General features: G+C 43.6%; 1 protein-coding gene across 4 annotated transcripts in view; it reads right to left on the bottom strand.

Moving 5' to 3' along the window:
• The window catches only part of CALCRL (calcitonin receptor like receptor), a 472,379-nt gene that overhangs the window by 82,846 nt on the left and 375,638 nt on the right, over window positions 1-13,895 (bottom strand). For all 4 annotated transcript variants that reach the window (XM_044302866.1, XM_044302867.1, XM_044302868.1 and 1 more), the window contains 3 exons: window positions 11,462-11,522; window positions 11,257-11,323; window positions 8,892-9,110 (listed from right to left, as the gene is read on the bottom strand). In XM_044302866.1, the coding sequence (XP_044158801.1) occupies window positions 8,892-9,110; window positions 11,257-11,323; window positions 11,462-11,522 (347 nt within the window). The remainder of the gene's footprint in view (window positions 1-8,891; window positions 9,111-11,256; window positions 11,324-11,461; window positions 11,523-13,895) is intronic.

Genomic DNA, 13,895 nt, shown 5'->3' with positions numbered 1-13,895 from the left:
TCAGTTTTATTAGTCAGGCGTTTGGCATTAGTGTACATTCAATTGAGAGGTTTTTGTATATTTTTTATCCTACACCTTTCTTTATAAACAGTTCTAGTCCCTCCCGTCCACTACCAGGGCTCCAGATGGCCATTGCGACTTAGAATTTACAAATGGCGACAAGACTTTTTAGTTCTGTCGCCATTTGCAACTAGACCCGCCACCGCAGCTATGAATACAGCGGCAAGGCATAGGAGCTGATAGTTCTCTGCCCTGCCGCCGATGTTCTTATCAGCAGCGCAGAGTCTCTCCCTCCCCCTGTGCTGCTGCCGTTGCCTCCGCCAATAAGAAGAGGGACAGGAGGAGGAGGGGAGGGGCTGTGGCCACTGCACCACCAATGAAGATAACTGACCTGTTAATACAAATACAGGAGGCGGGTGCCGGAATCAAATAGCTGACACCTGACCTCTATGACAGGGAGCTGTGATCAGCGGCAATTAACCCTTCAGGTGCGGAACCTGAGGGGTTTACTGCAGCCGATCGCAACTCCCTGTCAGAGGTCGGGTGCCGGCTTTTTGATTCCGGCACCCGCCTCCTGTATTTGTATTAACAGGTCAGTTATCTTCATTGGTGGCGCAGTGCGCCCCCCCAGTATAATAAACATTGGTGGCGCAGTGCACCCCCCCCAACACCCTAGTATAATAAACATTGGTGGCGCAGTGAGCAGTGCCAATGAGGGTTAAAAACTAAAAAAATGATTAACTCACCTGCTCCAATTGATCGCGTAGCTGCCGGTCTCCTGTTCTTTCTTCAGGACCTGTGGTGACGTCACTGAGCTCATCACATGGTCCATTACCATGGTGATGGATCATGTGATGTACCATGTGATGAACTTAGTGATGTCACCACAGGTCCTTTGACAGGTCCTGAAGAAAGAACAGGAGACCGGCTGCTACGCGATCAATTGGAGGAGGTGAGTTAATAATTTTTTTTTATTTTTTAACCCTCATTGGCACTGCCCACTGCTCCACCAATTTTTCTTATACAGGGGTGTTGGGGGGAGCGCACTGCGCCACCAATGTTTATTATACTGGGGTGTTTGGGGGGGGCACTGCGCCACCAATGTTTATTATACTGGGGTGTTGGGGGGCACACTGCGCCACCAATGTTTATACTGGGGTGTTGGGGGGGGCGTACTGCACCACCAATGTTTATTATACTGGGGTGTTGGGGGGGGGCACTGCGCCACCAATGCTTATTATACTGGGGTGTTTGGGGGGGGCACTGTGCCACCAATGTTTATTATACCGGGGTGTTGGGGGGGGGGGCGCACTGCGCCACCAATGTTTATTATACCGGGGTGTTGAGGGGGGCCACTGCGCCACCAATGTTTATTATACTGGGGTGTATATAATGTTTATTATATTGACCTTCTACTAAGCATTCTGTATTAAAGAATTCTATTATTTTCCCTTATAACCATGGTATAAGGGAAAATAACAAAGTAAATAGACTTTCATCCTAGCAACCATGCATGAAAATCGCACCGCATCCGCACTTGCTTGCGGATGCTTGTGATTTTCACGCAGCCCTATTAAGCCCCACGCGGCTTTTTTTGTGCGGTATTGAGTATCGCAATACTTTTTTATGGTGACTAAAGCTAATCCAAATTTTGGTATCGAAACAACCCTACGCCGATCTGATCGGTGTAGCCTTGTCACAATACCAAAATTTTGATTCGGTTTCGATTTGGCGACTAAAAATGTAATTTGGCTCCTAAATTTTTCAGTTCAGGAGCCAATGGCTACTAGGTATTCTTTTTAGTCTGGAGCACTAACTACTCCCCCAGTTTTATTACCTTGCCCCAGGTCTCTATCTGCACTATCTTCACCTCCTATAATGTAATTATCCTCCCCCTCCCTGCCTAGTTTAAATACTCCTCCAACCTTCTAGCCATCTTCTCCCCCAAAACAGATGCACCTTTCCCACTGAGGTGCAGCCCATAACTACGATAGAGCCTGTAGCCGACAGAGAAGTCGGCCCAGTTCTCCAGGAACTCACACCTCTCCTTCCTACACCAGTTCTTGAGCCACTTGTTAACCTCCCTAATCCCCCACTGCCTTTCTGGTGTGGCTCATGGCACAGGTAGTATTTCGGAAAACACTACCTTTGGGGTCCTTGCTCTAAGCTTTTGACCTAAATCCCTAAAATAATTTTTAAGGGCGCTCCACCTACCTCTAACTTTGTCGTTGGTTCCAATGTGGACCATGACTGCAGAATCTTCGCCAGCCCCTCCCAGTAATCTGTCAACCTAATCCGCGATATGTCGAACTTCTTGAGCGCCAGGAAGACAACACACCTTGTGACAGATCGCCCTATCTGTACCCCTAATAATTGAGTCTTATTTTTTTACGGGGTTCCTTATGTGGTATATATGATATGATAATTTTATTCTGTGGATTGATGCGGTTATGGTGATATCACATTTAAATAGTTTTTTTTTATGTTTTTCTACTTTTGCAGCATAAAATCATTGTTTTTTATTACAAATAAATTATATTTTGCACCACCACATACTAACATCCAATGGGTGATATGAGTACTGGCTCTTGTCCCGGCCATTTAACCTCTTACATGCTGTGACCAGTAGCGACTGCTGATCTAAGGGGTTAACAGGGAAGGAAGCTCCCTCTATCCCCCATTTGGCCATCACACTGCAACAGCAGTGTCCCGATGGTTGCCATGGTAGCCGGAGGACATACAAAGGCCTCCAGGATTGCCATGTACAGAAGTCTGCCAGGCCCTTCCAGAGGCAGAGTCTGATCATTGCAGTGTACTGTACAGCCACCAGACCCCCTGAATCTTTTAGAGTCAAGAGGCTCTTGATAAAATAAAAAGAAAGTGTAAAAAAGAGTAAATAAAAAATGTTACGACAAAAAAAAAAATTCATCATTATTTCCCCATATCTGTTCATTTGTAATTGATTAAAATGTATTTTATTAAAACTAAAATAAAGTACACATAATTGGTATTGCCGCGTCTGTAACGACCATAACTATAAAAAGATCTTTTCCCGATTGGTGAATGCCATAAAATATTAAAGGGATTCTGTCACCAGATTTTACCGTATTAATGGTACTTTCACACTTGCGTTTTTCTTTTCCGGCATAGAGTTCCGTCACAGGGGCTCTATAACGGAAAAGAACTGATCAGTTTTATCCCCATGCATTCTGAATGGAGAGTAATCCGTTCAGTTTGCATCAGGCAAAAGAAAACCGCAGCATGCTACGGTTTTCTCTCCAGCGAAAAAAACTGAAGACTTGCCTGAATTGCCTGATCCGGCATTTTTTCTCATAGGAATGTATTAGCGCCAGATCCGACATTCAGAATACAGGAATGCCGGATCCGTCGTTCCGGCATGCGCATATCGGGAAAAATGTGAAGAAATTTACAAAACGGATCCGTCGGTCCGCATGACAAGCGGAGAGATGGATCCGTCCTTGCAATGCATTTGTGAGACGGATCTGCATCCGGATCAGTCTCACAAATGCTTTCAGTCAGCGGCAGATCGGCGGATGCGGCGGGTAGTTCTGACGACGGAACTGCCCGCTGGATCACACTGCCGCAAGTGTGAAAGTAGCCTAAGCTAGCTGACATTAGTGATGTGCTAATGTCAACTAAAGCTAACTAGCCTATTCCTACTTTTATCTATGCCCCCGTTACACTATAAATCAAACTTTTAAAATATGCTAATTAGCCTCTAGGAGCGGGGGGGGGGGGGGGGGTTGTTGTTAGCCTCTAGGAGCAGGGATTTTACCAGAGCAAAGGGATGGCAGACAGATGCGAGTGCTGCCTGGACCTGTCAATCAGGACTTGGAGGGAGGCGACAAAGGTGGGAGAACGGAGCCTCTAGAGGCTAATTAGGAGTAGTAGGAATAGGCGTTAAGTTTAGCTGACATTAGCACATCGCTAATGTTAGCTAGCTTAATAGGTTAAAATCTGGTGACAGAAACTCCTCAAAAAAACAACGACGGAATTGCTGTTTTTGTCACCTCACTTCCCAAAACAAAAATTTGAATAAAAAGTGATCAAAAAGTCATATGTATCCCAGCCTAGGGCAGTACTATAGGCTGTCCATAAGAGCCGGTAACGGTACGCCTAGCAGTGTAAAGATGTAAGCAAACAGCCCCTGCCCTGCATGATGCAGAGGGAGCAGTGGAGCATGTAATATTCCAATGCTCCACTCAGAGGGACTGGAGGGGTGAAGAACAGGTTATGTCCGGGTTCAGCTCTAAACCCAGATAACCCTTTTAACAGATTAAAATAAACAAGTGAGATTGGAAAATGTTCCTTTTTTAATTAGTTACATAATAATTCTGCATACTAATAGTTGCCAAAGAAACCCAAACCTCACTTTTAGTTTCTTAAATATGCAGGTTTGAGGTTTATTAACATTTTGGATTGATCAACAGCACTATAGTGACTTTATCTACATTTATTTTAAAGTTGGACCAGCTCCTCAATAGCCAGAAAAGCTTTCACTGGGTTGGTAATGATAATCAATAGGTCATCAGCAAAGGCCAACAGTTCCAATGTGGAGCCCTTCTAGTCTATTATCCTCTCGCAAAGCTTGAAAAATGGGTTCCAGATAGGGTTCCAACTAGGACTCTTGCCGTAGATGAAGAATACATAGAGAGGATAGCCTGAAGAAAATTGGTAGGGATAACATTTTGTTTCAGCACTAAGTCCATAAATTACCAGTCTACTCTATCAAAGGCATTCTCAGCGTCAGTGCCGAGAAGGACCATCAGGGTAGTGGTTTTTCTAGCAAATTGTGTAAGATGCCCCATGCGGGATGTATTTTCTTTTTCTTCTCTACCTGGCACAATCCCAACTTGTTAAAGGTGTACTAAGCCCAGTAGGAAGCCTTTGAGGCAGTTGCCATCAGTTTTATGGTCATTGTTTAACCCCCTTAATAACTATGACATAATGTGTACATCATGACGTACACACTACGTTGTGAAATCAAAGTGTCACCGCAAGTATACATGTAGTGACACCGGCATGCAAACAGGTGTCATGGACAGCTGATTTGTCTGGGCACCCGGCAGGTGCCCAATCAGATTGGTTCCTGCCTTTCGATAGCTGTGATTGGTCAGTCAGATTTGACTGACCAACCGCAGCAGGCTCAAATCCAACAGCGCAGCTCCGATCTTCTCAACCTGTCAGTGAGTGATAAGGAGAAAGGGGCTGTGCGGTTGTGGAGTCCCTGTAACCCCCCCCCACAGTCATAGATTCCCCCAATTCAGGATGGTTGAGCGGAACCCAAGCCTCCCCCAGGATGACCAAGCGGTAGCAGCAGAGTGCCCAAAAAGCCATTTTTTTTCACCTTACATCACAAAAAGTGTAATATCAAGCGATCAAAAAGTCCAATATAGTACCAAAATAGTACCAATCCTACTATCATCTCATCCCACTAAAACTGAGCCTCTACATGAGACAATTCCACCAAAAATAAAAAAAATATATGGCTAACAGGAAATGGACACACAAAAACACGATTTCTTTTCTTTTCAATTTATGATGGAAACTGAAACCCCCAATTTTTTTTTTTTTTTTTTTTACATAATTTGTATCAATGTGTCCGTAACAACCTGCTCTATGAAAATAGCACATAATCTAACCTGTCAGGTGAACATCATAAAAAACTGAAAATAATATCTGTGCCAGCACAGCCATTTTTTGGTTACCTTGCCTCACAAAAAACGTAAAAGTAAATAATTAAAAATCTTATGTATGTCATAGTGCCTAAAATTCAATCCAGCAAAATCTGCCCTCCAAAAACCATATGGCACTCCTTTCTTTCTAAGCCCTGCTGTGCGCCTATTCAGCAGTTCATGACCACACATGGGGTGCTTCTGCGAACTGCAGAATCAGGGTAACAGATAGAGTTAAGTTTGGCTTTTAACCCTTGCTGTTTTACAGGAAAAAATTGATTAACATGGAAAATCTGCCAAAAAAGTGAAATTTAAAAATGTAATCTCCATTTTCCTTTAATTCTTGAGGAATGTAATTTCTAAAATGGGGTCAATTATGGGTGGTTTGTAATATGCAAGCCTCTCAAAGTGACTTCATAACTGAACTGGTCCTTAAAAAAGTGGGTTTTGGAAATGTTATTAAAAAAATTTAAGAATTGCCTCTTCGTTCCTACAATTCTAAGCCTTCCAATGCCTTTTAAAAAATAAGATGACGTTTACAAAATGATGCCAACATAAAGTAGAAACATGGAAAATGTAAAGTAATAACTATTTTGTGAGGTATCACTATCTGTCTTAACCTTCTCCCGACCACCTAACGCAGGGATGCGTCCTGCGGGCGGTTTGTTCCTCCGTGACGCATCGGCGCGTCATCTCGCGAGACGCAAGATTTCCTGTGAGCGCGCATTCACAGGATCGCAAGGTAAGCAAGTTGATCTACAGCCTGCTAGCGTCTGTTAACAGCGTCTAATATACCTGCTACCTGGTCCTCTGGTGGTCCCTTTTGCTTGGATCGACCACCAGAGGACACAGGCAGCTCTGTAAGTACCACCAAGCACCACACTACACTACCCCCAAAACACGGACACTGGCAATGTGCTTTCCGCATTTTGCGGATCCGCACATTGCCAGAACTATATAGAAAATGCCTTTTCTTGTCCGCAATTGCTGACAAGAATAGGACATGTTCTATAGGCTCTAGAAAAAACGCAGTGTTCGCCTGATCAGGCCTGATCTTGTGCACACACTTGCGTTCAGTCCGCCACACCGCAGTGACAGATTTTTTTTTTGATGCAAAAACACCATAAAATCGCTGCAGCGCTATAAAGATCACTTTTGAAGGGCGTGGCGAGTTCATAGAAGATTTTTTTTTTGGCACAAGTTAGCGGAAATTTTTTTATTTTTTATTTTTTCTTAAGTCTCATATTCCACTAACTTGTGTCAAAAAATAAAATCTCACATGAACTCACCATACCCCCCCACGGAATCCAAATGTGTAAAATTTTTTAGACATTAATATTCCAGACTTCTTCTCACGCTTTAAGGCCCCTAAAATGCCAGGGCAGTATAAATACCCCACATGTGACCCCATTTTGGAAAGAAGACATCCCAATAAGGGGCATGGCGAGTTCATGTACAATTTTATTTTTTGTCACAAGTTGGTGGAATATGAGACTTTGTAAGAGAAAAAAAAAACTCCGCTAACGTGTGCCAAAAAATATAAAATATATTCTAGGAACTCGCCATGCCCCTCACGGAGTACCTTTGGGTGTTTTCTTTCCAAAATGGGGTCACTTGTGGGGTATTTATACTGCCCTGGCATTTTAGGGGCCCTAAAGCGTGAGAAGAAGTCTGGAATCCAAATGTCTAAAAATGCCCTCCTAAAAGGTACTCATTGGAATTTGGGCCCCTTTGCGCACCTAGGAAGCAAAAAAGTGTCACACATGTGGTATCGCCGTACTCAGGAGAAGTAGGGCAATGTGTTTTGGGGGGTGTATTTTTACATATACCCATTCTGAGTGAGAGAAACATCTCTGTACAATGACAACTTTGTATAAAATAAATGGGAAAAGTTGTCTTTTACAGAGATATTTCTCTCACCCAGCATGGGTATATGTAAAAATACACCCCAAAAAACATTGCCCTACTTCTCCTGAGTACGGCGATACCACATGTGTGACACTTTTTTGCAGCCTAAGAGCGCAAAGGGGCCAAAATTCCAATGAGTATCTTTACGATTTCACAGGTCATTTTTTACACATTTGGATTCCAAACTACTTCACGCTTTAGGTCCCCTAAAATGCCAGGGCAGTATAAATACCCCACAAGTGACCCCATTTTGGAAAGAAGACACCCCCAAGGTATTTCGTGAGGGGCATGGCGAGTTCATGTAAAATTTTATTTTTTGTCACAAGTTAGTGGAATATGAGACTTTGTAAGAAAAGAAAAAAAAATTTAATCATTTTCCACTAACTTGTGACAAAAAAAAAATAATCTAGGAACTCGCCATGCCCCTCACGGAGTACCTTTGGGTATCTTCTTTCCAAAATGGGGTCACTTGTGGGGATATTTTTACTGTCCTGGCATGAAAAAATAAAAAATAAATAAATAATATTCATTTTCCGCTAACTTGTGACAAAAAATAAAAAGTTCCATGAACTCACTATGCCCATCAGCGAATACCTTAGGGTGTCTACTTTCTGAAATGGGGTCATTTGTGGGGTGTTTCTACTGTCTGGGCATTGTAGAGCCTCAGGAAACATGACAGGTGCTCAATGGTAACCCGGCCTGGATTCCTGCTGAGAGCAGGAGTGCACAGCGTCATTGGTTGCTATGACGCCGTGCATTTCATGCTGCCGCTGCACTACAATAATACACTCTTATAGTTCATACCAGTGTATTACTGTAGTGCAGCGGCGGCATGAAGCACACGGCGTCATAGCAACCAATGACGCCGCGCGCTCCTGCTCTCAGCAGGAATCCAGGCCGGGTTACTACGGACGACTCTGGATCGTGCATTCGGCTTAAGAAGTAGATCTTTAAAAGAGGTATAATAGTAACCAGACAATCCATGTGATGCTGGACTTTTGTTTAAAAGTGGTTTGTTTCAGTGCCACTTCTGATTCCCCTAATGTAAATGGGAGTGACAGTGAATGTTTGTGTATCGTCCACCCTATCCTATGAAGATTCCCCCTAAAAAAGTAGATTATTATGTAACTGGGTATCACATTCACAGAACCTGGCCGCTTTATGTTTAGTGGAATATACAGAACATTGTACATTTTAAATTTTCAAAATGATCATGAAGCATCAATGAAATGTGAAAAGCAAACAGTCAATGGTACTATGATTGGTATATATTTTGCTATATATTACCTGATAATTCATGAGAATATGCATAATATAGTCAAATACTTCTTCTGCTATTCGTCCGCCTGGTCTCCATGGCAGCAATACAAACTGGATTCCGAGAAGAGGCACAAGGATGAGAGTTGCCCTCACAGCTTTCATGTAGAGATTGGATTCAGCTTGATGTGTAACTTTCAATTTTGTTATCAGAACACGTACAATGTTCAGCAGGAAAAAGAGGTTTACCTTTAAAAAAAAAAATGGAGGAAAAAAATAAAATAAAGGATAATCCATAATTATATAATTCATGTTTTCACAGAGTTTAAACCTCACTACAAATATAATGAATAAAGCAGTATTTACTGTACATGCATGCATAAAGATTGGTAGGTCCATAAACAAGGCAAAAAAAAAATCTAAATTCTGACGAAACTCATTGAATACTACAGTCCATTCTACAGGATTTTAACGAAAGACCAGACACTGCTACTACTGATTTGTCTTGTCCGATAACAACCAGATAAAGAAGCAGCATTTCTTCTCCATCCATTCTATCAACTTTATGTCACCATTGTAATCAGACTGTCCAGGTAATTGTGCAATGCAAAGCCTGTATTACACTACACTACACTTTGGCAGATAATTGCTAACGAGTATTCACATGAATGCTTGTTAGCGATCTTCTGGCAGTGTAACACTGCCGCCGAATGCCCCATGATCATCGGGCAATCCAAATCTTTTGACGTGTTACATTTTAGTTTGCAGGCAGCAGATCATGGTGTCTAATAACAATATATCGCTGGCAAAACACTATACAGCATGGGGACGAGCAATGGCATAGCAATCGCTCCTCCCCATGCTGCGGAGGAGATCACTGCATGTAATAGCAGACATCTCCTCTGCTAGTGAGCAAGCGATTGCCGGGAGGGAAGCATTCAATGTCAATTGTCAGCCACATCAGGCTGTATAATACTGTTAACTCTAATCACAGCAACACCCAGTGGCGTACCAAGGGGGGGGGGGGGGGGGCGGCCGCCCCGGGTGCCACTCACAAGGGAGGTGCTGACGCCGGAGTCACCCGTCCCCGGCTCCATCCACTGCTGCGACCGTGCGACGCGACTCGGCGCCAGGCACCGGCTTCGGTCCGGTGGAAGAAGGATTATTGCGGCGGCGGCGCGCAACATATCGACGTCACGACGCTGATGCCGCACCGCCGCCTTAACGGATCAGAAGGATCCCATCCATCTATTATACCAGCGCAGCGGTCGGACGGCGGGGGGCATCAGCAAAATAAATGTGAGACACACACAAGTAAAGTAAATAATTGTGTAATTAAGAGGGGGTCGGGGTGTACCGTGTAATTAAGGGGGGGTGTTATTAAGGGAGGGGGTGTAATTAAGGGGAGAAGAGAGGGTGTAATTAAGGGGGGGGGTGCAGGATTTGTTCATTTTATTGATGGGGATTTGGATTTTTTTTCTTTTTGGTGCAGATGGAAAGTGATTTTTTTTTAAGGGGGTGCAGGTTTTTATTTTATTAACCACCTCCGGACCGCCTAACGCAGATGTGCGGTACGGAGGTGGCAGCGCTGCGCACAGCGACGCATATACGCGTCATCTCGCGAGACGCGAGATTTCCTGTGAACGCGCGCACACAGGCGCGCGCGCTCACAGGAACGGAAGGTAAGCGTTAGCGAGCGGATCTCCAGCCTGCCAGCGGCGATCGCTCACTGGCAGGCTGGAGATGTGATTTTTTTTTAACCCCTAACAGGTATATTAAACGCTGTTTTGATAACAGCGTCTAATATACCTGCTACCTGGTCCTCTGGTGTCCCTTTTGTTTGGATCGACCACCAGAGGACACAGGTAGCTGTGTAAAGTACCACAAAACACCACTACACTACACTACACCCCCCCTGTCACTTATTAACCCCTTTTGAACCACTGACCTTCACCCCTGATCATCCCATATAGACTCCCTGATCACCCCCCTGTCATTGATCACCCCCCTGTAAGGCTCCATTCAGAGGTCCGTATGATTTTTACGGATCCACTGATACATGGATCGGATCCGCAAAACACATGCGGATGTCTGAATGGAGCCTTACAGGGGGGTGATCAATGACAGAGGTGATCAGGGAGTCTATATGGGTGATCACCCCTCTGTCATTGATCACCCCCCTGTAAGGCTCCATTCAGACGTCCGCATGTGTTTTGCGGATCCGAAAATTTGTAATAAATATTATTGAAAACATTGAAAAAAGTGTGTGCATGTTTTCTTAACTTTCTTGGGGGGGTGCGTGCCAAACAAAGGGTTCGCCCCGGGTGCCAAATGCTCTAGGTACGCCCCTGGCAACACCCATTATACAATTATAGTCAAAGAAAATTGTACATACCAACAGTGCAGCACAAATAGGTCCGTGAATGATATAGAGTAAATGTGTGTCAGAACTAATCCAGCAGCTGAAAGGAGATATTAATAATAATAGATATTACACAAAAAATAAATATATATATATATATATATATATATATATATATATAATATATCTCTCAAGAATATGCAAATAATATTTTATTTGAAGAGTACTTGATGCTTACTTGTCATTATAATACAAAGTTCTTGCAACAGCATGTATACAGGCAGGAATCAGTGGAAAACCTGTAAATTTAAATAATTTAATGTACAAAATATAAATATACACACTCAAAACACAAATACATGCAGATGGTTCATTTTAAGGGTTTTCCAGGAGTTTAATATTGATGGATTATTCTCAGAATAGTTCATCAGTTTCTGATCAGCCACTCTAGGCACCCCCTTCCAATCAGCTGTTTGAAGAGCATCGGCATTTTGGTGAGCACCGTTGCCTCTTTGTAGGCCAGTGACGTCACGTTCATCAGTAATGTGGCCTAGGCACAGCTCAGTCCTATTCAGGTGAAAGGGCTTGATATACAATACAAAGTACAGCCACTATACAATGAACAGCGTGTGGCCTGGTATGCTCGGAAGAGGCTACAGCACTCACTGGAGTGCTGCATCCTCTTGGCGCCAGGTGGAGGAACCCCACGGATTCAAAATTGATGACATATTCTGAGGAGAGATCATCAATATTTTACTCCCGCAGGACCCGTTTAACACCCTAGTGACCAGAACTCAAAAGACCTTTACGACCAGACACTTTCAAAAATAGAAGGATCAACAGTTTATGTTTTTAATTAACAAAATGCAAAGTGAATGAACAAAAGCAGAATGCTCCATTCACTTTTATAGGAGTCAAAGAACAGCTGAGCATGTTTGAAGCAGCTAGAGTGCTGAAGGTTGCTGATCCATGGCTCCGGACTGGCGATGACCTTCCCTTCGCACATTGTGGCATGATGAGAAGATCACAGTGGCATGATAATGAGATTGCAGCAGGGCTACCTAAAGACTGCAATGTGTATTGTACTGAGGTCGTCGGGCTGCCGCTGAACCTGTTGTAATCACGCCACATTGTGCCAACCCCTGCCCCTGATTAATGTGCTGCTGCACACGAATACTGCCTTTGATATAGGACAAGAAGATAGAAATCACACCAGACACTATTCTGCCCTTGGGGTCCCAAAGGACCTATGGTTCCTCCCATTCCAAGCATAGGAGGCAGTGGGGAGGGGGGATTACTATGGGCACTATAAGGATATTACTGGGGGCAGTGAGGGGGAGAATTACTGTAGGCACTAAAGGGATATTAGTGGAGACAGCAGGGAAAGGCATTACTGGGGGCAATTTGGGGCACTATTATTACTACTGGGGGCACAAAAGGAGCACTATTATCACTGGAGGCACATAATTTTTACTGGAGGCAGAATATGGGGGCATTATTATTATTGAGGGCACAATAGAGGGCATATTTATTTCTGGAGGCACAATATGGGGCATTGTTAATACTGGGGGCATTTTTATTACTGGGGGAACTGTGGGGGCATTATCATTACTGGAGGCACAATATGGAACATTATTATTACTTGGGAACTAAGCAGGGTATGTTATTGCTGGGGCATATTTGTTATTGAGGACACTATGGGGGGCATAATTATTACTAAGGGACATTTTTTTTCCTGCAGTAGAGTATTTGTGGGCATTGGAGAGCCCAGTGGGAAAAATACTGGTGGTAGGGTGGGGAGGATGATGGAAATGTGAGGACTATAAAATGTCTGTGTGGCAAACTCTGCTGAGATGAGACATGGCTGAAAGATGCCCCGTACCTCCTGCAAGCCCCCTGCTTCTCCCCAGAAATGACCAGGGCTGTGCAGACGCACATGTCGTTTCATAGAAGGAGCAGGGGGCCTGTAGAGGGAACGGGGCCCCCGTTCTCATGATCGGTGGGTGTCCCCTTCAGTAGGGTCCCCACTGATCTGATAGTTATCCCCTATTCGGTGGGTAGGGGATAACTTTTACCTACCAGAATACCCCTTTAAGCAAGCCTAAATTTACAGAAGATCTGTGGTTAGGTGTTTGGAACAAACCCCCTTGCTGAGTTCCTTCAAAAACTGTGTGCAAGTGTACCCAGAAGATTTGATGTTGTTTTGAAGGCAAAGGCTGGTGACAGCAAATATTGATTTGATGTAGATTTCTCTTTTGTTCATTCACTTAGTATTTTGATAATTGATAAAAATAAACTATTAACACTTCTCTTTTTAAAGCATTCTTACATTAAAAAAGCGCCCTTAAGATTGTGCAGAAGGCAATTTCATTTGGAGCTGGGGGTGGCGCCAAGTAGGATATGGGGTCCATCACCATCTTATCAAGAGAACATAGCTGTAAAAATCCAGAAGAAAAGTTGGCACCTCATTAAACAACTTGCTACTAGAAATGATCTCTCACTCTTTGCAGTCTAGGCCCAAAGAACTTCAGTTCCACGCTGACCAGAGTATACTCATCTACAAATCCAGGAAGGCTCAATTCAGCTACAATTCTCAAATGAGCCCAATTCTCAGATGAATTTGTCTCATCCTTAAACCTAACACTTTTGTATACAAAAGCTACTCCAGTTTT

The sequence above is a fragment of the Bufo gargarizans genome, chromosome 8 (genome assembly GCF_014858855.1).
Source record: "Bufo gargarizans isolate SCDJY-AF-19 chromosome 8, ASM1485885v1, whole genome shotgun sequence".
Classification (NCBI taxonomy): domain Eukaryota; kingdom Metazoa; phylum Chordata; class Amphibia; order Anura; family Bufonidae; genus Bufo; species Bufo gargarizans.
Note: the sequence above shows the minus strand (reverse complement) of the source record. Positions and strands in the feature narration are given on the sequence as shown.